This window comes from Pristis pectinata, chromosome 11, assembly GCF_009764475.1.
Source record: "Pristis pectinata isolate sPriPec2 chromosome 11, sPriPec2.1.pri, whole genome shotgun sequence".
In the NCBI taxonomy this organism is placed as follows: domain Eukaryota; kingdom Metazoa; phylum Chordata; class Chondrichthyes; order Rhinopristiformes; family Pristidae; genus Pristis; species Pristis pectinata.
In genome coordinates this window covers 13126767-13153072 of record NC_067415.1, presented here as the reverse complement: position 1 = coordinate 13153072, position 26306 = coordinate 13126767, and the positions used below count along the sequence as shown (strand labels likewise).

General features: G+C 38.5%; 1 protein-coding gene across 2 annotated transcripts; it reads left to right on the top strand.

The window, feature by feature from the left end:
• Positions 1 to 2593: 2593 nt before the first annotated feature.
• On the top strand, positions 2594 to 25111 carry rp2 (RP2 activator of ARL3 GTPase). Of its 2 annotated transcripts, XM_052026743.1 has the most exons (6): positions 2594 to 2863; positions 13646 to 14311; positions 16090 to 16204; positions 19628 to 19713; positions 21060 to 21155; positions 23064 to 25111. In XM_052026743.1, the coding sequence occupies exons 1-5, from the start codon at positions 2744 to 2746 to the stop codon at positions 21141 to 21143; spliced, it is 1071 nt and encodes a 356-aa protein (XP_051882703.1). In that variant the 5' UTR covers positions 2594 to 2743; the 3' UTR covers positions 21144 to 21155; positions 23064 to 25111. The 2 variants fall into 2 exon arrangements, with proteins under 2 accessions (XP_051882703.1, XP_051882702.1); XM_052026742.1 differs by having other exon boundaries at positions 21060 to 25111.
• Positions 25112 to 26306: the final 1195 nt, after the last annotated feature.

Below are 26306 nucleotides of genomic sequence, written 5' to 3'. Positions count from 1 at the left end.
TTATAAATAAAGGAAACATCACCATGCACCAGGGTCGTCAGCCAAAAACAATCTCCTTTTAAAGGGGCAGAACCAATTGATTAAAGCATTAGAAGAAAAAAAACAGCATTAAACATTATTTACATCATCCTACATGATGGTTCTCTCTCCAGAACCACCTGGCACAGCTAAGGTAAAGAAAGAGAGGCAGACGTTCAGAGGCATTATTGCTGGAAAGACCATGTGGCTTAGGTGCCAAAACACAAGCAGGTCCTATCAAATTCTCACCCCAGCTATAATATTAAACCATACACACTTCATCAATTCTTAATTACTAATTGAGGGTGGTGTAATTAATCACACATATGCCTCGATTTAAGAACAATATTTATAAATGAAAGAAAACTTATCATAATATTAATGTTAACACCGCTCTTCAGCCCCCCAGCGCTTGTTACCCTTTTCACGTTGCACATTCAGTCACTGGCATTCCCCTGAGCCCTGGCCGGGGCAGGGACAGTACTGCCCCGTGATTGGTGAATCCGAATGGAAGCCTGTCTCTGATTGGTGAACCTGTGATTCCGGTTGTACTGTGCTGTGATTGGTGAATCGGAAAGAAAGCTTATCATCGATTGGCGTGTTGATACTTCCGGTGGGCTGTGCGGGCTGGAATGGAGTTGGGAGTCCTTTATCCGATTGGCCACAATGGTCCCTGGTCTGATCTGTGATTGGTTGAATCGCTGTAACAAGTTACAGATGGAAAATAAAGGCAAGCTCTGTGCTGACCTGAAACGTCGACAATTCCCTTTCCCTGACAGATGCTGCACGATCTGCTGAGTTACTCCAGCAGATTATTTGTTGCTCCAAATAGAAAATAAGATGGTTATCCTTTGATTAGCCCTCCTGTGTTAACTGCAGTGCGACTGCTGTGTCCAAACCGCAAGGTTTTGCGTCGATTTTGGCTAATTCGGGACTGCTACAAAACCAATCGATTCGGAAGTAATAAATTAGTCTGAAGTATTTAGTAATCGACTGCGAAAATCTACCATTATCATTAGCAATGGTTGGCTCTCAGCGTTAGTGTTTGTTTGAATGGGGAGAGTGTGACTGGCCAGCTTAAAAAATACCGCGATGATTCAGTTGTATCAATATTGCAATATAGGATAACGATTGGTGCAAATTGCACCTATTTAAATACTTGGAGAAGGGAAGAGCAGGACCACAGTAAGATTGGTTAAATCATATACTACACCGCTGTCATTGATGAAAGTGAACAATGTTGTGATTGGCCATGCCGGAGGTTTGGGCAGCGTTAATTGGACGGCATGAGTTCCCGAGCTGTGATTGGTTCTGCAGTGAGAGGAAGGGAACTGAGATTTTGTGGGCTGTAATTGGGGATGGGCATTGCCTTGTCGTGATTGGTGAAGAAAGATTCGTAACGCTGTGATTGCTCAGAATATGTTTCTAGCTTGTTTATTGGTATTGGTTTATTTTTGTCACTTGTACCGAGGTACAGTTAAAAATTTGTCTTGCATACCGATCGTACAGGTCAATTCATTACACAGTGCAGTTACATCAAGTTAGTACAGAGTGCATTGATGTAGTACAGGTAGAAGCAATAACAGTACAGCGTAAAGTGTCACAGCTACAGAGAAAGTGCAGTGCAATAAGGTGCAAGGTCACAACAAGGTAGATCGTGAGGTCAGACTCCATCTCATTGTATCAGACTGAGTGGGCGGGAACAGGTGTGTTACAATTGATGAACATTTGCCATGCGGTGGTTGATTTGTATGAATATTTATTGATGCCGCCGAGATTTGAATCGTGATGATTGGTGGTTACAAGATACTCAGCAAAACCAAAACAAAATGTTTAACACTCAGTGGGTCAGGCCATAAGTTAACGTTTCAGTTTCTGATGAAAGGTAATTGACCTGAAACGTTAACTCGGTTTCTCTCTCCTCCGAGGCTGTCTGACCCGCTGAGTGTATCCAATGCGTCCTGTTTTTGTTTCAGACTTCCAGCATCTGCAGATTTTTTTTATATTTCATGTTGTGATTGGTGAATTCGAGCATCGGTATGCGGGGATTGGTGGGTACAAGTTGCGGTCTTATGATTGGCGAATCTGAAATTCGCGGCTCGGTGATTGGCGAGAAGAACCTTCCGCGCTGTGATTGGCGGGGTTGAGAGTCGATCGGCTGTGATTGGCGGGGTTGAGAGTCGATCGGCTGTGATTGGCGGGGTTGAGAGTCGATCGGCTGTGATTGGCGAGAAGAACTTTCCGCGCTGTGATTGGCGAGAAGAACTTTCCGCGCTGTGATTGGCGAGAAGAACTTTCCGCGCTGTGATTGGCGAGAAGAACTTTCCGCGCTGTGATTGGCGAGAAGAACTTTCCGCGCTGTGATTGGCGAGACTGAGAGTCGATGCGCGGTGATTGGCGAACGTGGGCAACCGTGCTGTGATTGGCGAACGTGGGCAACCGTGCTGTGATTGGCGAACGTGGGCAACCGTGCTGTGATTGGCGAACGTGGGCAACCGTGCTGTGATTGGCGAACGTGGGCAACCGTGCTGTGATTGGCGAACGTGGGCAACCGTGCTGTGATTGGCGGGGTGGGGTCGGCAGGGAAACGGGAAGCTGCGGGCGGTAGCGGTTACTCGGGCTGACCGTGAGAAGGCGGCGACGACGACGGAGAGACAGCAGGCGAGGCCTCGGGCCGCTGTGGTGGTGCCGGTGTTGTTGTTATCCCGCCGATCGCTGAGAAAAAATGGGCTGCCTGTTCTCGAGGAAATCCAAAGGGAAGAAACAGGGCAAGGCGGCGGCGGCGGCGGCGGCGGCGGAGGAAGAGCCGCCGAAGCAGTACAGCTGGGACAACCGGGCGAAGGAGGTGAGGAGGGGGCGAGGAGAGAGCTGGGGGAGGGGGTGAGAGGGTGAGAGGGTGGTGGGGTCTGGTGAATGGTGGGATTGTGGGGCTAACATTGAGTACATTCAGGGCTAAGATAAATATTTGAAGAGCAAATAATTTTTTAAAAAGCACTGCAGGTGTTAAAAAAAATCTGAAATAAACACTGCAGCAAATTCTCATCGGGTAGGGCAGTGTCTGTGGAGATCAATATTCAACTTTTCATCAAGACAAACAAAAAAAAACGAGTTGCTGGAGGAATTCAACGGGTCAGGCAGCATCTGTAGAGGGAAATAGAGTGTCGACACTTCGGTCGAGAGCCTTCACCTGGGGCTGTCGACCAGTTCAGACGACTCCAAGTGTCGACCGTCCATTTCCCTCCACGGATGCTGCCTGACCCGCTGTGTTCATCCAGCAGCTCGTGTTTTCTTATTGCTGCAGGGTCTAAGTCTCTTATGCCTCCGTTTTCATCGGAATAGATGGTCACAGGGGGAGTCCAGGGCTATGGGTAACAGGTAGGATATGGTGAGATCGATGTTACTGAGTGGTGGAGTAGACTTGAGGGGTTATTTCTTTTGTGGGGAGGGGGAGAGTTTTTAGCAATGGGAGTGGTACAGCAGTGAGAAGAAAGTTTTCCCCTTTTTGGATATAGTTGAGACCTGGAGGGGAAGAAACTGTTTGTAGCTTTTGCTGAATAGTCTCTGGGATGAGTGGCTCCCCGCCCTTTTGTAAAGCCAGTGTCGAGGAACAAGCCCCTTCTATCCTCTCCGGACCTGGTACAAGGATGTCTTTTTGTTCAGTAACAGAAGATACTGGCATACGTTGTAGGTTAGATGGATTGTTGAGATATGCGAGGTGTGGAGATGAGTCAACTTAATATTGGGCAGAATAAGCATACAATTGCATGTGTTTGTCTCGGGAGATGTGTATTTCCACTGTCCATTGACATTGCCGTACCAATTAATATCTTGTCAACCTTCCAAATTGGCTACGAATTTTTTTGTACACAATTTAATCATAACGGCAGAGTTAAGGATCTCCCAGAAGTATGAGCATCTTATTTTTAGGTTTGTGGCCAATGTGGTGTTGCCTTTCATGGAGATCAGTCACTTAAGTAGATTTAGATAGATTTTCACAACACACAGCAGGCTCCAGTATGTTTTCAAATGCCTCCCTATCCCATTCCAACAATTCCCTCCTCCCCCCCCAAAAAAATTGTCTCGTCTCCCTCCTTATAATACTTTTGCATTGTCTGGTTTAGTTATTGCTATAATATGTTACTTTAATAAATGTTATATTGATCATAGTAAATACATTTAGTTGGCAAGTTATGGTTATGAGACATCTCTTGTACTGTGATGTATAGGTTTGAGTTAAATAATTGCAAGATTTCTTTCTGCAGTACATAAGTTATTCTTTGAAATAGTGAAGTTATCCACCCGTTGGACCACAGTAGAATTCTTTCTTGAGTTGGGTGTTTATTTTCAGTAAAATAGGAACAAGCATCTTTACTGTGATCGAAGTCAAAAATCCATTCCCGTTGAAAGAGAACACAAGAAATACAAGTAGAATAGATGATTTGACTCTTGTGCTGACTCTGCCAGACAATAAGATCATGGCTCCTTTTTATTTCAATCTTACTTCCTTGTATTAACCTCATCCCTAGGCTCACTTAATATCAAAAATAAAAGATCACATTTTGTCTTGAATATACTCAGTGATGATGCTTATCTTGGGAAGTGAATTTGAAGTTTCATTTAATCTCTGAATAGTTGACCCCTTATTCTGAGACGATGACCCTTGATTTGAGACAGCTCAGCATGGGGAAGGATCATCCCTGCATCTACCCAGTCAAACTCTGCCAGACATTTTTCATTTCAGTTTGCATCTCATTCTTCTAAACCCAAAAATCCATTGACCCAATCTACTTAATCTTTTCCCCTCCTGAACTGACCTTCCCAAGAATGAATCTGGCAACCTTTGCTTGCACTCTGTGTCACGGACATATTCCTTCCTTGGGTAGGGAGACCATATCTGTACACAATATTCTTGGTGTTGTCTCATCTGTACACAATATTCTTGGTGTTGTCTCACTTGGGACCTATCATTGAAGCAAGGTGTCTCTGGCACTCAAATCCTTACAATAAAGGCCAACATACCAGTTCCCTTCCTAATTGCTTGCTATACTTGCATGTTAACTTTTACTGATTCACATACAAGGCCAGCCAGGGGTCTTTGATTAACATTTCAACCTCACCATTTTTAAAAAAAAAAACTGCCTCTCTGTTATTTGGGTAAGTAATGTTCCTAGAATGATTTTTACTTGGAAATTGTTCAGTTTAATACTTTCTAAGAGGCTGAGTTCAAGCTGTTTGTCTCATGCAGTTTTTTTTTCTTGTCAGTTTCTGATGGTATTGACTGTTAATTACTTTGCTGACAGAATTTAACCATCCACACTCTGTTGTTCATTTTTATTTTCTGAACCCATTCTTGCATAAAATCGAGGAGGGAGGGCACTGTGTAACTTCAATAGTTATCAAAAGCCTATGTTGCAGTGATATGGTAAATTGTAATGTTGAGTGAATGCGTTTCAGTTATTTTCCATCTCATTTGGTACAATTTCATGATTCATTGTTGCAGTGTAATGTGAAGTTTTGTTCATCATATTTGTTTTAATACAAATTTGTGGTCTGTGTAATTTCACAAAAATCGAAAATGAGTGAAAATTGGGGAAATATTTTCACAACTGCTCCTTTTTGCATCAAGTCATTAGAAAATATTGGCTTTTTGTGGAAACTGATTTTTAACTCCCATTATTGTTTTAACAACAATCAGATTGTTGCCCCACATAAAACAAGCTCTGCATTGGCTCAGATGGTGGTGCTGCTTCTTATCCTGTTTTCTGTAACAATGGCCAAGGCTAATCCATTAATCTGCTTATGCTAAAAGAGAAGACATTTGGAAAGTGGGCTCCAATGGTGGTTGTTATTTTAGTTGCTAGTTCATTAAATGTGGTTATAAGCACTTCACTCATGACTCCCAAATCTTGCAGTCTTCCCCATACCTTAGTTTCCTCCCGCTTCTCCCCCACCCATGGAATCTCTATTGACTTTACTATGTCCATTATTTACCCATGGGTTATTATGATTCAGATGATGACTGGAGAGAATGGCTTGTTAAAGGAAGTGTACCTTATCTTGCAACTAAATCGTTACTTAAAAAAAAAATCCAGTTTCTTCAAAAAGGCTGTGCACAAAGCATCTTGCTTACAGTACTTTATCGAGTTATTTGGCAAAGAAAATTGCTTGTGGAATAATACTGAATTTACTTTTTAAAATGGTAGCATGTTGTGCAATCTAAGCATGCCATGCCCTACCCAATTCTATTTTTTAAACAAGTGGAACTAGTTTGTAGATTGCTGGAAGTTTGCACCTGTCAGATAAAAGTAATTGAGTTTGCTATTTTAGTTAAAGTTTCATTTAAAATACTCTTGCCTGTTGCAGACCAGTTCACTCTCACTTTTGATGTGGTTCACTGGTACTGATTGTCCTAAGATGGTTACAGTATGGAAGGCGATCATTTGGCCTGTTGAGTCTGAACCAGCTCCATGCCAGAACAATCCATAGAACCATAGAACAATACAGCACAATACAGGCCCTTCAGCCCACCATGTTGTGCCAACCTTCAAACCATACCTAAGACTATCTAACCTCTTCCTCCCACATATCCCTCTAACTTAAATTCCTCCATATGCTTATCTAACAATCTCTTGAACTTGACCAATGTATTAGCCTCCACCACCACCCCAGGCAGTGCATTCCATGCACCAGCCACTCTCTGGGTGAAAAACCTCCTTCTGACATCTCCTTTGAACTTTCCACCCATTACCTTAAAGCCATGCCCTCTTGTATTGAGCATTGATGCTCTGGGAAAGAGGCGCTGGCTGTCCACTCTTATCTATTCCTCTTAATATCTTGTATACCTCTATCATGTCTCCCCTCATCCTCCTCCTCTCCAATGAGTAAAGCCCTAGCTCCTTTAGTCTCTCCTCATAATCCAGGCAGCATCCTGGTAAATCCACTCTGCACCCTTTCCAACGCCTCCACATCCTTCCAGCTAGTCTCACCACCCCACACCGCTCCCATTTGATCTACTTCCATTACCAGCCTTGGCAGTGCAATCTACGCTCTGTCCACTCATGATTTCCCCTTGTATCTTGCGTGTAAAGGCTCACTGCAATCTGCCTTTAGGTACTAATTAGACAAATTAAACACAAACCTGAACAGATTTGTAGTTAATTAAAACTCAAGAGACTAATATTGCTGACTGCAATCAATTCTAATTTTTGCTAGAACAAAACAAATACTTGTCAATTTGCAAAATTTTTTGCATGTTATATTATGTATGCCACTAAATGTGCAGTATTCTGATGGAAAAGTTTTTAAATGGAAAGTTAATGTTTTTAGGTAGAAGTAGTTATTTTTTCACCCACGGGACTCATCAGTGCAAATTGGTGGGGAACATTCCCCAGCATCTGTAATTTTATTTTGCCAGTGAAAATATAGACACAAGAAATGCAAAACCAAAATTCAGTATGATTTTTTATTTAAAACTTTGGGTGTAGAATTTTAGTTTCATAGTTATGCACAAAACATGGAATAAAAATGGACAGACAGAACATATGGATTATGGTTCTATTATTAGTCATTTTGTTTCATGGTCATTGCTTGTAATATAACTGGGAGGGAGCTAATTTTTAGTGTTGGATTTTATTTTCACCATACAGTTGAAGGGTAAGGTGTTTTTAAAGTTCTGGTGAAAGAAAAGATAACATTCTATAACAAGTTCTATTGCTGGGATATTTTATTGTTTGAAGAATCTACTGTATTTTAACAGCTGCTTTTGACAAAAGTATACGCTTGGTGTTAGGGTTGTGAGTGCAAGATCAATTTCTGGTGGTGTTGGTTTCCTGTATTCAACAGAAGAAAAATGTCATAGTTCCTATTTGAGGCATAAATTGCACAAGGCGCAATAGGATTGTTCTTGCCACACAATTTCCTGCACTCTTTCTCCAATTAAGGCTGCCATCTGAACAACTGTAACATTTCTATTTCTGACACCAAACGTAATTTGACCACTCAGTCTAAAATGTTTTTTTTCCTAAATATTTTTAAATGAGTGTACATTGTAGTGCCATCAGTAAATGCCATGCCTATTCATTCTTGCTGCAGGACCTGTATGAGAGTCTAAATTAGAAAGTACGTTTCTCTTATTTAATAAGCCCCTAGTGAATTGCTTAGCAAGTCTCAAACCTTCTACACTGAGGGACTTGTGTAGCAATGTTTTGTTGTAATGTAATGAGGAGCAGATTGGGAGGCAGTTTTTGGAGAGATGCGAAAATAACGGTTATTATAATGGGAGACTTCAACTATCCAAATATTGATTGGCACCTACTTAGTGCCAAAGGTTTAGAGGGGGCGCACTTTAAGTGTGTCCAGGACGGATTCCTGACACAGTATGTTGACAGGCTGACTAGAGGGAATGCCATATTCGATCTAGTTTTGGGTGATGAACCAGGTCAGGTGACAGATATATCGGTGGGTGAGCATTTGGGGGGCAGTGACCATTGCTCCATAACCTTTAGAATTGTCATGGACAGGGATAGGAGCAAAGAGGACGGGAAGATATTTAATTGGGGAAAGGCGAGAACTTGGGAGTGTAAATTGGGATGACATTTTTGAAGGGAAATGTACTATGGAGATGTGGTCGATGTTCAGGGATCTTTTGCAGGATGTTAGGGATAAATTTGTCCCGGTGAGGCAGAGAAGGAATGGTAGGGTGAAGGAACCGTGGGTAACGAGAGAGGTGGAACAACTAGTTAGGAAGAAGAGGGCAGCATACATAAGGTGTAAGCAGCAAGGATCGGACAGGGCTCGTGAGGAATAGAGAGTAACAAGGAAGGAACTTAAGAAAGAGCTGAGGAGAGCGAGAAGGGGACATGAAAAGGCTTTAGTGAGTAGGGTTAAGGAAAATCCCAAGGCACTTTTCTCGTACATAAAGAGCAGAAGGATGACGAGAGTAAAGGTAGGTCTGATTAGAGACAAAGCTGGGAGGATGTGCCTGGAAGCTGTGGAAGTGGGTGAGGTTCTCAATGAATACTTCTCTTCAGTATTCACCAACAAAAGGGGTCTTGATGATGCTGACAACTATGTAGGTGAAGGTAATGTTCTAGAGTATGTAGTTATTAAGAGAGGATGTGTTGGAGTTGTTAGAAAATATTAGGACAGATAAGTCCCCGGGGCCTGACGGAATATTCCCCAGGCTGCTTCATGAGGCGAGGGAGGAGATTGCTGAACCGTTGGTTAGGATCTTTGAGTCCTCATTGTGCACGGGGATGGTACCGGAGGATTGGAGGGTGGCGAATGTTGTTCCCTTATTCAAAGAAGGTAGTAGGGATAGTCCAGGGAATTACAGACTGGGGAGCCTTACATCTGTGGTGGGTAAGCTGTTGGAAAAGATTCTAAGAGGTAGGATCTATGAGCATTTGGAGAAACAGGGACTGATTAGGGACAGCTAGTATGGCTTTGTGAAGGCAAGATTTTGCCTCACCAGCCTGATAGGGTTCTTTGAGGAGGTGACCAGGAAGATTGATGAGGGTAGTGCAGTGGGTGTGGTCTACATGGATTTTAGTAAGGTGTTTGACAAGGTTCCACATAGTAGGCTTCTTCAGATCCGGGGAAGCTTGGCCATGTGGATTCAGAATTGGCTTGCCTGTAGAAGGCAGAGGGTTGTGGTGGAGGGAGTGCATTCGGATTGGAGGGCTGTGACTAGTGGTGTCCCACAAGGATCGGTTCTGGGACCTGTACTTTTTGTGATATTTATTAATGACTTAAATGAGGGGGTGGAAGGCTGGGTTAGCAAGTTTGCAGACGACACAAAGATTGGTGGTGTTGTGGACAGTGTGGAGGGCTGTCGAAGCTTGCAGAGGGGTATTGATAGGATGCAGAGCTGGGCTGACAAGTGGCAGGTGGAATTCAGTCCAGTGAAGTGTGAGATGGTACACTTTGGAAGGACAAACTCCAAGGCGGAGTACAAGGTAAGTGGCAGGATTCTGGGCAGTGTAGAGGAGCAGAGGGATATGGGGGTTCATATCCGCAGATCACTGAAAGTTGCCTCTCAGGTGGATAGGGTAGTTAAGAAAGCTTATGGGATGTTGGCTTTTCATAAGTCGGGAGATCGAGTTTAAGAGCTGCAAAATAATGATGCAGCTTTACAAAACTCTGGTTAGACCACACTTGGAGTACTATGTCCAGTTCTGGTCGCCTCATTATAGGAAGGATGTGGAGGCATTGGAAAGGGTGCAGAGGAGATTTACCAGGATGCTGCCTGGATTGGAGAGTATGGATTTTGAGGAGAGACTAAAGGAGCTAGGGCTGTTCTCATTGGAGAGGAGGAGGATGAGGGGAGACATGATAGAGGTATATAAGATATTAAGAGGAATAGGTAGAGTGGACAGCCAACGCCTCTTTCCCAGGGTGCCAATGCTCAAAACAAGAGCACATGGCTTTAAGGTATTGGGTGGGAAGTCCAAGGGAGATGTCAGAGGGAGGTTTTTCACTCAGAAAGTGGTTGGTGCATGAAGTGCGCTGCCTGGGGTGGTGGTGGAGGCTGATACATTGGACAAGTTCAAGAGATTGTTAGATAAGCATATGGAGGAATTTAAGTTAGAGGGATATGTGGGAGGAAGAGGTTAGATAGTCTTGGGTGTGGTTTGAAGGTTGGCACAACATGGTGGGCCGAAGGGCCTGTATTGTGCTGTATTGTTCTATGGATCTATGGTTTCTAGTCTTATTTGTGCAGTAAGCAGATTGAAAGAATTATTAATGATTCAAAGAAATTGAGCATAAGATATATTGGTGGTGCAAAATGAATTCGAGGTTTCTGACTGTTATTCCACCAAAAATAATTCAACCTCTCCACTTCATTTCATAAGAGAACTCAAGAAGCCCACCAAGTTTTAGGTCGTCATTTCTAATGTGTTTTCTCTTTCCACATACCTCTGAACTGCCTTCTGCTTTGACAGAGTAAAATATCCCGCTGTAAATGCAAATGCGAGTCTTAAACTATAGATGTTGGAAATCCTGAAATAAAAAATAATGTTGGAAGCACTCAGCAGTTTGGGCAACATCTGTGGGAAGATGAATATAGATAACGATTCTGTTTTCTCTTTCCACTGTAAATTTTTTGAGTCAGAAGTGTCCATTTTCTATAATTACCCATATTGTATCCCTCAACATACACTTGCCATAATTTCATTTTGTTAAATATTCACCCCAACACTACCCATAATTAAACTAATGGAATGTATACAGTATCTAGTCATATTATTATTGCTATCTTGAAAAATGCTTTAAAAATGTGCATAAAGTTGGATTTTTCCCAAGTCAGGTCATCTGTAATCTGGGGAGCCCCTGTATGTCATACATTTGGTAGATAAGAAGATAATTTCAAATTAGCAGTGTGTACTTGGTGGGAAAAGTAAATATCACAAAGCTTTAATTTCAAAATAACAACAAACCATAAGCAAGGATAAAAGTGAATAGAAGCCAGTGCTGGAATCTGTTGCTTGTATTGGTTCTGTGCTGCAGTGATCCAAATATTATCCCATTTTCTCCTGCACATATCCCTCTTTCATATTTGTATCCAGTTTTTTCCTGTGCTGGACATACCTCAGCAGATCTCTGGAGTGAAGCACTCCACACTATATATTCGACACCTCACTCCTTCACTGATCCAAGGTGGTTTGACTCCCCAACCAAAGGAAATTCTTTTTCCATCACCTATAATAAAACCTATGATTATTTTGTTTTAATGTTCTATTCAATGATCTCTTAGTTTTTTTCCACAGGATGAGATTTGAGGTGACTTTCACCACTTAAGTTTATCACTCCTGCCATTGTTCTGTGGAGTCTGTGCCATAACTTCTAAATTTAATGATTTTTTCCACAGATTTCAATATTGCATACTAACTCCGGACTGACTAAAGCTTTGTACTTGTAGTCTGTGCTCCTCTGTTGATGTGTGGATGCTTTTTCTTTCTCTCTAACTGAGCCTCCACTACATCCTCTTCCAAGGCTTATCCTTTCTCATGTGGCACCCAGAATGAAGATGCTCCTCCAATCATATCTGAACCAACAAATCATAAACTGAATGTGGTCCTAGTTTGATTGCTTGTTGTGGTCCTGGTTTGTTCAGAATAAATAGTCTTGATGTAAATGATAACGATTATTGCTGAAATGGCATTGTGCAATTTGTGCTTTGTGATGTGTTCTTATCGGAATTGTGGTTTACCTGGCATTGGTCTAACTGCTGTGCTTGATGCAGAACATTCGTACTGAAACTGTTCAACTTTTGACTTAACAGAAAGGCTCCAGAGATGAAGGATTTTTGCTGTGAGGTTAGACTGGAGAAGTGGGGTTTGTCCCTGGAGTAGATTAACGGAAGATTTAATAGAGTTGTATGATATCTTGATGGGTTTAGCTGAGGCCATAGACCAAGTAAGGCAGATTTGGTTGGCAAAAGATCAAGGGATAACATGTAGGAAAACATAACGGTTATGCGCAGGCTGAAGGTGTGGTGGATACATTTTCAGTAGTAGCTTTCAAAAGGGATGAGTATTCAAAGGTAAACATACAGAAATGGGGAAAGAGCAGAGTACTGGTACAGACTGAATTGCTCTAAAGAGACTTGATGGGCCAAATGACCTCCCTGTTGGGGTACACAGGAACAACTTTTTCTGAGCAGTGCTGTGGAATCTTTACCAGCTGCCTGAAGAAGCCATTGGGGCTTCTACTTAATATCTATTTCAAAAGGCAATGCTTCAAATAGAACAGCATTTCCTTATTGCTGAAGCAAAGCCAGCATGCATTATTCCTATGCCATATTTGAAAAGCAACTTGTGATTTCACTGAACCAAGATGATATTTAGATGGCAATTATTTTATTACTGTCTGAATTCTGTAGATTGATGTGAAAGCATGATATTGTTTTAATTGTACTGAGTAATAGCATCAGCTGGTGGCACTACTACAATGATGTATATGGGCATATTCTTTGAAGGCAACTCTTGGACCAACAACCGCATGTTTGGACTCTTTTTTTCCCCCCCCACCTAAATTTTTTTTTTATGAAAAGCTTTCGTAACGAGGCTACGTCCACGTTCAGTCATATCACTGGAGAGCAAAGATGGTAGTAACCCAGATTCCTTGCCCCCTTCACTCCTCCTCCCTTTTGTGTTTAGAAACTACTGCCTGGCTGAGGTTAGTTGATTTTAATCTGAACTGAACCCGTTTACTGATCAATTTTCGCCTTTTCTTTTATTTCTCCTTCTAATCTTCTCACTTGCACAATGATGATGTCAAGTCTGCATTGCGATTGGGGCGATGGATATTTACTAGTTATTCCCCTTCGTGGTACTTCGTTCACAAGCACAGTGTAGCCACTTTTGATTTGAGATAATCACCACATGTGGTCTTGAATTTTTTTTGTCCTTTCTTGCATTTGCATCTAAACCACTAATGGGTATTTCTAATGGTATTTAGAGTGAGCCATTTCTTTGCTACTGTTCCAAATTCTGCTGCCCCTTTCCATGTCCTAGTTGAGATACAGCTGATAGCAGTTCCTGACCATGTGTCTTCCTGCACTGGTGTGTATATTTGATCAGATTTTTTGGTATATATTTTAAAATAATTTATTTTGTTCCAACAGATTGATGTTAAAGATTATATGCTGGTTGGCTTAAAGGATCAGACAGTAGGACGGTTGCCTGGTAAAGTTGCTGGTGAGCAGTTTGTCATTGAAGAATGTGAAAACTGCAACATATATATATTTGACCACTCTGCCACCATCACCATTGACGACTGCACCAACTGCAAGATATTTCTGGGACCTATCAGGAGTAGCGTGTTTTTCCGCAAATGTGTAGACTGCAAATGTGTCGTGGCTTGTCAGCAATTTCGTACGCGAGATTGCAGAAAAATGGACATCTTCCTCTGCTGTGCAACGCAGCCCATCATCGAATCATCTACGGGCATGAAGTTTGGTTGTTTCCAATATTACTATCCTGAGCTGGGTTATCAGTTCAAAGATGCAGGCTTGAGCATCTTCAACAATAATTGGAGCAACATCCATGACTTCACCCCTTCATCAGATGAAAACAATTGGATGTTGTTAGCTGAAGATGCAGTACCACATGATTATGTTCCTCTTCCTGATTCAGAGGAGCTGAAAGCAGTTCGGATCTCCACTGAGTTGAACAGAAGCATTGTTCCGGTCACACGAGGCCAGAGACAAAAGAGCAGTGAAGAGTCGTGCTTGGTTGTGTTTTTTGCAGGCGATTACACCACAGCCAATGCCAGGAAGTTAATCGATGAGGTGAGAAAATTGTATGTCTGTGTACAGTGTTCTTGTTTACTTTTGCTACAAAGGAGGTGCTCAAAATTGATTTGCAGCCCTACTTAATGAAATGCTTAGCATCCTTCCACTGAGCAAGCTGGCAGTGAACAAATTAGCAGTCATCTGAGAGTGGCCTGTACTTGCCTCATTTGCAAAAAGCAGGTTGGCTAACAGAAAGGGGAAGAAGAAACTAATTTCTATTTTAATTGATGGTACTCAATTATGAAAGCAAAGCAAATCATTAATGAATTGCTTAAGCAAAGAATTAAGTGGTGCAATTGGCAAAATATTTATCCATATTGCGAACTATCATATAACTTGTGTGAGAAGGTAGAATATGTTTTATTGTAGTTGAGGCAATCAATATGGACCTTGCATTGATGTAATGTCACCTAATTAATTGCTCTGCCATCAGGGTGGCAGATTGTACGGCAAGACAATAATGTTGAGCTTCCTGATGTAGTTCTTTCAAAGAGATTTAGATGGCACAAAAACAGTATGGTGTTTCCAAATGAGCCATGAAAACTTGGCACTGTAATTTTTGATCGTTAAACTGCCAAGCAGTACAAGGCATTGGGGAGAGAATGCTACATATGACTGTTATTGGTCTTTCTATTTCATGTGACAGTATACACATGCTAGCAGTCAAACAGAATGAGCTCTGAAATATTAAACTGTTAACTAAAAGTGTCACACTGAGTAAATGGGGTTATATTGATGGCTTCTAATTCTGGAAATCTACTTGAATAACTGTCAAAAGACATGCTCAATTTTAACTAATTTAGGTAATTTCTACTAATAATGTGATAGGGCCATGTACAGTACAGTTTAAAACAAAAATGTAAAATTAGCATTGCAGATCTTGTGATTCTATTTATTAATGAGCTTCCTGTAGAAATTGTGACAATATACAAGTCCTGCTATCGCATTGTGAGGAGTGTGGAGTCATCCTGGTGAAATTTAATTCCATGCCTTATTTTTTAATTTGATGTTTCAGGTAGCTGTGGGAGTCCGTGTTTTATTGTAGATCTCGATGGATAGTTTTTTTCTGAGAGAGGGACACAAATCAAGAAAATGTAGAGAAATTTCGGAAATTGTCTGGGTGAATTTGAGATTGGGTTGAATGTTGGTGGCAAAGGTGATAAAATTGACTTCCCATGAGTCCACCATCTGTAGTCTCTTGTGTCTCCAGTATGTTGATACTGATTTCCATAAAAGAATTTGGTTTCCAATCTTTTTGGGAAAACTAATAGCAAATGGGTTGAATTAATTTGCAGGTTTCTAGCATGCTTTTGAGCATTGTAGAGTTCTTAGAATTATACTGCAAGATAAATTCCATTTGTCTTGCTGTGTTTGTGCTGCGTGTTTGAAGGAGCTACCAATTAGTTCTGTTCCCTGTTTCATTCCTTGTGGTCATGCATATTTCTCCATTTCCAACATCTGTTCAAATACCCTTAATTTGTTATTACTACCAGCATCTTTTTCGGGCAGTGCAGTCCACTATTTATTAATGACTGTGCAAAATTTCTGAAGAATGGCAATTCATCTTAATACCAGTGTTTAGCTTTATTATAGAAAAAAAGCACATTTTTGTGTTTAGTAATGATATTTGCCTCATTCAGAATACCACTGTAGGTTTAACTTATTCTTAAAATGTTGCAGTTTCTGGTAGATGCAAATAAAATTGGTATTCTGTTTCCAATTTTGCTATTAAATGATTCTGGCAGTAAAATTAACTTTGCTCTTCTTTTCAAAAGATGGCCACAAAGGATTTTGCTCTTGTTCAAACAAAGGAAATTTCAATGAAACCAGATGATGTCAACAGGGTATTCAAAGAGAAAGCAGCAGAGTTTGTTCCATCGCTTCAGCAAGGTAGTTATTCTTCCCAATCATAATTTTAATTGAAATTTATTGAGAATGTATTTTAATTTGCATGATCCTTTACCACCCTACAACATCACCATTGCTCTGCCCCATCTCTGCATCCACACCTCGCTAAACCACCAACCAAAGTTCTGTTTCCTAAAGTTCCAAATTCCAACACAATCTCTTTTGTAACAATCAACGGCATAAAGTAATTTCAACATTTCAACCTCCTGTTAGTTTTATTTTAAAAAAAAAACTGCTGCCTTTGTTGGTCAAAAATGTAAGATTGTTCCTGATCGTGCATGCTCAGTATTCATTTTGAAACTGTGAAAGAGTTCCAGTGAAAATTGCAATTAATAGATTAGTCCCACCACTTTTCAGTGGTTTTCTCAAACTATAGCATGTTTAAACTTAGAAAAAATTAGGGGTGGTACTGTTGATCCTTCGCTTAAATTTGAGGAAGTTTCAATATTTCCATATGATATAAGCTGACCTTCTTCAGATCCCTCTCAATAACCCTTGAATGCAGAGGAGTGGAGTTGACGACATAGTTATGTTTTTTTTTCTTTTTAAGAAATATCAGTCCAGCTTTTTTTATGAAGTTTTGGGGTTTTTTTGGTTTATTATCAATATTTTTTTGATTTGGGGGTTCTTTCATATAATTTTCATTTCTTTTCAATCTTTCCATTTATTTGTTCACTTAATAAGAGAACGGGAAGTTTAGATTTTTTTTACTCTTTGTGATTTTATCTATATCTATGCATCTATATGCATAAACTGTTATGATTGCTATCCTGATCTCTTTGCACCATATGTATAATTACTAATGTTATATTATTTTGTACTAATTTGAAAATTAATAAGAAGATTGAAAAAGAAAGAATAGATTAGTTAGCCTGAAGCTTTGCAGTAGAATTGCTAAAGCAAGAAATAGAAATGAGGACCATTTTGGATTGCAGAGTCATCTTGTGGATGGAAGATTATTTAAAATGTCCAAATGTGATTAAAGTGATACAAGATTTGTTATGTTATAGCATTAAGTGTAAAATTGTGTTCAAATGATTAATTAGATAATCGACACAATGTTTGCTCTAGATAAGATTGCCAACAAACTAGATAATGAGACTTAAGTTGACAGTCTTTTGAGTGAAAATGGCCAAAACTATTGCAATGGAGAAAGCTGCTACATAGCCCGATTGTTTTCTTGTGTTTATAAGATGCAGATTGAAAAGGAATTATTATTTACTTCACCTTCTGAACTGGAAACAATAAATTGCTAAGAATGTACTTGACTTAAACTAAAAATTAAACCAAGCCCTGAATTTTATAATTTTATACAGCAGTTTTCATTCCTTTGGTACATTTTAAACCACTGATGTGAAGTCAATGTTTTTATTATAAGTGAGGAATAAATGGGAATGAGGAATTCCTCTAAATTGAATTACATAGCGCACATGGTACCGAAACATACCATTCATAAAAACTAGTCCATGCTGGCATTTGGGTGCCTTTAGAGCCTGTATATCTGCTCCCTTTTTCCTCTTATGCTTGTCCAGCCTCCCTTTAAATGTATCTCTACCATTTACTTCAATCAGCCCTGTTTCAACAAGTTCTACATTCCTACCACTCTTTGGGAAAGAAATTTCATCTGAATTTCCTGTTTGATTTCTTGGCGACTCCTGTATTGATACCTTCATCTAGAAGTAGAAATTTTTTCTCTGTATCCATCTATAGCACTCTTAAAGTGCAGTTTTAACCAATGCTAAATATAGGTTCAACATAACCTCCCTATGTTCAAGAAATAAACTTTGGTAGTTTGTTTGCATTATTAATGCACTTGCTGACCAGTGCTGCAACTTTCAGTGATTGGTCGATTTGTACTCTTATCTCTTTACTGCATTTCCTCCCTTCAACCTGACTTCCTACCTTCCAAGTAAGAAGTGACCTCCCTACATTTCCTACCAAAATGCATTATCTTTCATTTGCCTGTTTTGAACATTAAGAAACTCTCAGAATAGGCAAATCATTTATTTCTGTGGCAGTCCTCTTCCATGTTTATTATAACCACCCCACCCCAAAGTTTGTATCAGCTACAAATTTAGAAATTGCATTTTTGATCCAAAGACTGTAAATTGTCAATAGCAATGGTCCCAGCATTGAATCTAGTGGAACACCACTACCACCAACCTTCTATTGTTAATAGTTACCCTTTAGTCTCTCTCCACTTTGTCTTGAAGCCTGCTCATAATACATTCTGCTATTGATCTAGAACATCTTTTCATTAGTCTAATGTGATGTTCCTTTGAAGAGTGACCTTTTGCAAATCTAGATAAATTACATTGACTGCTTTATCATTCTCTCTATTGACTGTCCAAATCTTAATAAGAATCGGCTGACCATTATTGTACTCCTCATCTCTACGAGACTTTTGGGCGGCACGGTAGCGTAGCGGTTAGCGCAATGCTATTACAGTGCCAGCAATCGGGGTTCGATTCCCGTCGCTGTCTGTAAGGAGTTTGTACGTTCTCCCGTGTCTGTGTGGGTTTCCTCCGGGTGCTCCAGTTTCCTCCCACATTCTAAAGACGTACGGGTAGGTTAATATGGGTTTAAAATGGGCGGTGCGGATTCGTTGGGCTTGAAGGGCCTGTTGCCACACTGTAAATAAAATTTAAAAAAAAGACTTTTATATTGTCTTTTGACATAGTTTCCATTATTTTTCATACCATACCATAAGGGGTTATTTTATAGATTCTTGTAGATGTTCTGACTCCCTTTTCTTATGTTACCAAACTACCGATTTCTGACTACACTTCTCTCAAATGAATTAATAAATGTACGTCAGAATCCTTCTATCTCTTCCCTAGTTCCTTTTAAAATGTGCAGATACAATCTATCCGCACTGGGACTTTTATGTTCCAAGTTTGGAACATAATCAAAAATATGGACTTTTTGATTCTTTATTTAAATGTATTCAAATTGTTACATATCTCAACATTCAATGTCATGACCACCAGTTCTGTATCCCAAGTAAATCCTGAAGCAAGGTAATTTAACATTCTGCCCTTTCCTTCTGACTACCAGTGGTATTATCCAGACTATTCCCATCAAAAATTGTTCCTCAGTCTTGTGCTCTATGACCTGTTAAGATTTTCCAGCATTTTCTGTTCGTATTCCCTTTTTTGATTGGTGTCTATAAAAGAATTTGCTGTTTGTTTCTGTAAGTTCCTGTCAGTTTCAGTGTAATGACGATGATGACAGTTTTACCATTGCCATAATGATAAAATTTGGGTGACTGTCGAACATGTCATCTGAAAATAAAAACTGATTCATACCATTGTCAGTGATTAAATGATTCTGCACCCAAGAGATGGTTGTATCTGCTTTGCATTTTCAGCAATGAAACTCCTGTTTATTTTTATCTTGTTGCAGGCCCTGTTGTGGCATTGGAATTCAATGGAGATGGGGCAGTGGAGACTTGCCAGAATATAGTCAGTTCCGTATTCACTGCTTCCAAGGTAAAATAATTTTTTTGGAACTCTATATTTTGTTTTCCATCATGGGTTAGACCATTCAGTAATCTATATGCAGTGTCCATAATTAAAAATTTATCTCATCTTGGAAAGTAATTATAATGCCTTGTAATAAGCATATGTTATGATGAAATTAATTACTTTTACTAAATCATTTCAGTGCTTCCAGAAACATAAATATTATATTGAGTAAGATGTCAAAAGCATGTCATTGGGTTTAAGGTTCCATCTTGATCTGAACAGCTGAGTTTGCAGTGAATGAATACCAAGGATCAATTGGGTAACAATGTGTGGCACTATTTTAAAATGCTTGTGACCACTCGAATCATCTTCTACATGGTTGAACATAGAATTCCAAGCTAAAATGTAGTCTTTGACAATTACTTGTCAATTTTTTCTTAATTCAGAATTTCTAAATACATATTTTGGGTTAAACCCATATATATTCATTATAATGTAATGTACTGTCCTGTCAAGACTATTGGATTCTTTAGTAATTAGGTAGTGTTAATTCTAACACCAGGAGAAAATTCTGCATGAACTTTTCACTTTTTAATTTGCATATTCACATTACTGACTGCTCAACTGATAAAGTACCAGTTTTTGCCTTCTCTAAATGAATGGCATTACAAAGCATGCTCACGAGCAGTATATTGATCAAATTACTGAAAAGCATTAGCAAAATAATTCAGACTATAAATGAGGGCATATATTGTTCCAAGAGGTGCAATGTGGCTTTTCATTAAAGGTGTAGAGAAACATTTTCTGTTCGGTTTCTAGGACCAGAAGATATTTCGAACTAGGTTTTTGAGAAGTGAAGTTAGGTAACAGTTTGAGCTACAACAGGTCACAGTAGTTTGGAACTCTTTTTGCAAACAATAATAGATACTAAGTTAGTTCTAAATTTTCTTTTAAATCTGAAAGTAATAGATTTTTGTCATTCATTGTGGGATTTTGGTCAAAAGTGTGCACGGACTAAGATCACAGATGAATGATCTCATTAGACGGCAGACATGAAGCGTCTTCAGAAGTAGAAAATCAAAACATTATGGAAATCAATTTTTAAATGTGCAGATTATGGAGTATGTTTTCAAGTCAGGACATGCAGTGTGTGGACTCCATTTTCTGTCAATACTCTACACAATTGACTTTGCTGTAGAAAAAAATAGATAACATATACCACAGAATAGCATGGAAATATTGTCTTTTTTAAATTAAATGACTGTAGAATGGTGTTATTATTCCATTGAAGACAGCTGATATTTGATTTGTTATTGCATGCCACATGGACATGATTTCCAATCATCTGCTTCTGTTTTTGTTTTAAACAGGTGTTTGTTTCTGAAAGCAAATCTTCAGCATCCCAAGATGTGGACAATTTCTATAACTATGCTGATATACAGATGGGAATGTGAAAATGAACAAAGGTTATGTGTGACTATCTTGCCTGCAGATTGCTATTTTCCAATTGTAGAATATTTTTGAACTACTGGAAATAGTAATGTGAAGTAAGAGTGACTTTAGCTAAGATTTAACATCCTGAATGTACTGTTTTCAAAGTACTGCTAGTCAAATTATATAACCAAAGTATTTTAAGCATTCTTGTATATATATTTTAAACTTTGCCTGCTTTTGCTTAAAAAGGAAGAATCATTTAAAAGAAAGCAACAGGTTCTTGGTGTTTTTTTAATTTGATGTAATCATAGAATATTACTGTAGAAGATGAAAATATTTGTACCTTTACTGACTAATCCCCATTGTAAGTTTTTTTTTCCACCCATTCTCTAAATAGAACATTAGCTGAAGAAAATTTTAGGGTGATATAGTGGTGCAGCTAATAGAACTGCTGCATCACAGCTCCAGCAACACAGGTTCAATGCTGACCTCCAGAGATCTTTCTGGCATTTTCCATGTTCACCCTGTGGCCATGTGGTTTAGTTTGCATGTTCTGATTTCCTCCCACATCCTGACAGTGTATAAGTTAGTTGATTGGCCACTAAATTCTCTCTGTTGTGTAGGTGAGTGGAGAGTTGATTGGAATGAAGGGGGAATATAATGGGACCAGTGTAAATGGGTACTTGATGGTTGACATGGACTTATTTGGCTGAAGGGCTGTTTGACTATGACTTTCTTCTTTTAAGAAGTTTCCCATCCCATTCACACATGCAAAAGATAAGATGAGGTATCTTTATTAGTCACATGTATATCAAAACACAGTGAAATACATCTTTTATCATCTATCAATATCTTTCAATAGCATTTGTCTTGGAGGCTCTTAACTTGGTTTTCTTTTTGTGGATTACTGCACTTTTAACAGTAACTTGGATTTCTCTAGGAAAAGGTTGTCTTAGGAGTTTCCCCAGACAGGTGTTTCGAAAATGCTCATTGAGTCAAAAGAGAGGTTTGGGACAAGTGGCCAGTAGTTTAACTGAAATCTTTAGCCTCTGGAGAACTATCCAAATATTGGAGAAACCTACAAAATAGGGGAAGATATCACTGTAGGAAATTTGTACTCCTAAGGAATCTGGAGTTTTAAAATTTGTAATATCCAATAATAAGTACTTTTCCCTTGTCACTTGGCTTTCCTTATAGCCTTTATTGCAAGTATTAATTTTCATCTTTTACAGTGAAGTGAAATTTGTGGTACTGACATTGATCTATGGTTTTATTGTTGAAAAATATAATTTTGGTTTAAGTTTAGGATTTTTTAAGATTCTAAAATTTTTTAACTATATGACAGATTACAACATCCTTAAAATGGAATATGGTGTTTAAGATGAAAGTTGCAGGCTACATTGATGAAAACTATTGGAAAAGATTTTTTAAGTATTTCTGATCTACCTGATTCTGGGCATTTCTTATTGCTATGGGAAGGTTGGATTAGTGACTGTTTTTAAATTTTTGTGGTTTCTGAATTTTCCCTGCAAAAACCTTTGTGCTAAAAAAAAATTTACACTATCAATATTTTGTATGTAATTACTAAGCCTGTACTAAAGTGCAATAATTTGTTTGAGCTTAGTGAAAATTGGCAATTTGTTAACTAGAAGCACACCTGTAGTGAACAGTAATACAAACTTGCATTAACATCTTTACCATGAGTTCACATCTCCTTTTGATTTCACCGACTTCTGTTTGGTCTCAAATTTTAATTTTATTCTTTTCATTACATTACAAAGTGTCCAGGTGAATGGTGTCTTAAAACAGATGCACATTAATCCCTGTATAAATTTTGCATGTAAGCTCCTTTATTTAAGGAATATCTAATGAGCCTTTGTTGGTGTGCTCTTTGCTGCAACAAATATCTGAAATAACTAATGAAAAATATTTTGTTATAGATTTACAAAGCGTAGCACAGAAATGGAGCATTTAAACCGTGGCCCATGAAGTATCTATGCTCCACAGGAGCCTGTGCCCATACTTCTATCCAACTCTGTTAGCATCTATTCCTTTCTCTTGTATATCTGGATTACCCTTCAATGTATTCATGCTTTTTGCCTTTACTATTCCTGGTAACTATAGTAGTAAGTGAATTTGTGATGCACAAAAATCTTTAAGTAATTTGTTACAAATTTTGGAATTAAAATATAAAAGTAAATTTGCAGAAATGTTATAATTAACAGCAATCATGCACAGGGGCATCTTTGGCAAATGCTTGTAATGAAATCAATGGAAAATTTTCAAATTTGCTGCTGAAACTTTCTGATTACAGATAAGTGGTTACAGCACAGAGACCTAGTTCATCTATCAGCTTAACTGTGCAAGCAAATCTCATGTCATTATCCTCCTTATTACATCACTTAATATTTTTGAACCAATTATCTAATTTTCTTTTTAAAATAAAATGACACCAGATCAGCAACAGTTTGTGACGTACAATTCCACATTCCAACTATGTGAATCACTTTTTTTTGTAAAGTTGTCTATAATTATTTGTGACTGTGGTTGTAATTTTGTAAATGTAGATCCTTTTATTACCTTCTCACAGAACATTTGCAACACTATCAATAACAACTGTTCCAAAAAAAAATCTACTTCAATAAGAAAAATCCCATTTATGGTGAAGCCAAACAAATGTTTTTAAATTTCTCTTCTGGGTGTGGCATAATGCAAGAAGGCAGGAAAGAGGAACAAGGAGGAATGGATCATTTCAGCTCTATATACATCAACTTCTATCCTATAATCTAACTTCCTGAATTAGTATCATAAGGAATATGTTTGGGTCAGATAGCTTGATCACAAATGTAATTGTACTACAAATCCCTGAGATCTCCATCTCTCCTCTCTCGCCTTCCATCAGTTTTTCAGCCTAGTTGCTGTGATTCCAGTAGGACTTAATTTGTCACGCAAGTTTTGAATGTCTGTTACCAAATATTTATGGACAATGGTCCATGGAGCATGCAAATCTGCTACCAAACTTTGAACTCCTTTCAGACTTTACCAATTAAGAATAACTCTACCTTTCTGATGCTTGAAAACAAAAGCTTGGTATTAAAGAGTTTACACCTTTTCCATGAGTGGTTACACAGCTTTTTTTAAAAATCTCAAACATGAACAATTTGAGCTGTTTATTGTAAATGTAATTCCCTCAAACTTTAATGTGATTGTTCTTCCTTTTTGTAAAAGCAGTGCCACATTGAATGGCTGTTCCACAAATATTTGTTAGTGTTCAGTATTTTTTTTGACTTTTTCAAACTTCCTCATCCCTACCCCAATAACATTGAGCTGCAGCAATTGAATTTGATGCGCCTTATTAATGTACATTCACTACTTTGGAATGTCTAGCATTTCTCAATGTTACTGTTGATTATGAAACGATTTAATTAAAAAGTATCTTGTGTCTCAATACAATTCCATTTAAGAAGTTGCTCAAAGTAGTTTTACTTCCTTTTAAAAACATTTTCAATCCTAATTATGCCTTCTATTTTATAACAGGCTGCTTGAAATCAGATTAAACTAATTTCTGGCTGCCTCCTTGTAATGAATTGTGACCTTTGCAAAGCAACACAATACATATGCCCTTATGAGGCCATTCAGCCCATTTAACTTGGAGTGATTTTATCAATGAGTAATGCAGTTGGTCCCAATTCCTCATTCTGTATGGAAATTGACTTCAAAAATACAAACTAGACAAAAGATTCTGTAAGGACACATGCATACCTGCAGCAGACCTACTCTACAATTACAGTTCCATTGAAAGCATGCATAGGAAGATTATACTGATATTTGTTGGAACACTATGCCCACTGAGCAGCAGGAACTCAAGAAGTGGTTATATATTTGTCACAGAATTAATGGTATTGCTTTTACTTCTGTAAATTATGAATTTGTAACTATTGTAAAGATTTTTATTAAACACTACTATACCATAATTTATGGTCCAATGGAAAAATGGATCTTTGCTTCATTGGTTGAAGGCAACACGCAAACAACTTCTTTTGTTATATAGGCAAATAAATGAACTCTAAACTCTTAAAGGTGGTGAGAGAATTGTGGTGCACCAGTCACCTGCCTGTAACAGCTTCATAAATGTATTTTGGTATTAAACACTTTAATTCTTGAGCTAATTGTTGAGATGACGTAAAGGCAGATATAGGTCTCTTGTCCAAGAGTTTGAAATGCTGATGTAAAGTACAATAAAAATATTATGAATCAGAGGCTCAACAACAACTTAGAGCCAATAACAAGGTGCCTATTACTTTGCAGGCTAGTAAATCTGATTCCCTGATCTTAAGGGATTGCAAAACTGGAAGTAGAATGGTACTCTTATTGGATAAAGATGTTATAATGTTAGGAAGAGAGAATTTTTAAAAATTATACTAGTTAGAACTGACGGGATGTTAACTGCAGTGGGGTCTTGGCAGAAGCAATGTTTGCTTTATTAATGACTTCAATTTCATACAAATTGGAAAAAGCAGGCTAGTTTCTGTTTGGTAGTGAACTTATTGCATTTTAATTTTTTTCTGTGGCATTGTGATCTAGAACCATCAAGAGGCTAGGCTGTACAAGATTTATTAAATGAAGCAGGCTTGGATTGATTTTCCTCACTGATAACTTTGCCAAATGTGTCCATATGATTAAATTAAATATTAAGTTAGCAATGGGATGAGTCAGTCTGAGATCTAAGCACAGCAAACTGGTCAAAATGGTTGTTGATTAGTTGATTTGTGAAGAGAGATCAGAAAAAGAATTAAGTTTGCTTCAGCACAAGTATAAATTCCAGGAAGGCAAAAGATTAATTTTATCCTTTTAAATATGGGAAATGATACCTTCAAGAGTTGTGGAGTCCAGATTACTCTTTCCACACACACCCCTTTTTTGTTTTGCTCCTTACCCAAAACAAAACACTTGACAAATTCATGACACCTGAATTTTTATTAACAAAAGTGGGAATAAAAAGTTCCTCAATGAGTTCTATCATTGTACATTTATAAGCACAAATGTTTCAACTCGACATAATGAATTCTAATACAGAAAATGTAAACCTACAATGTTATATCTAATGACCTGCTAATATTCTGAAGCCTCAGGTGTAATCAAATTCCTTTTAATGAGATTTGAGTATAGGTTTGATTTAGTAA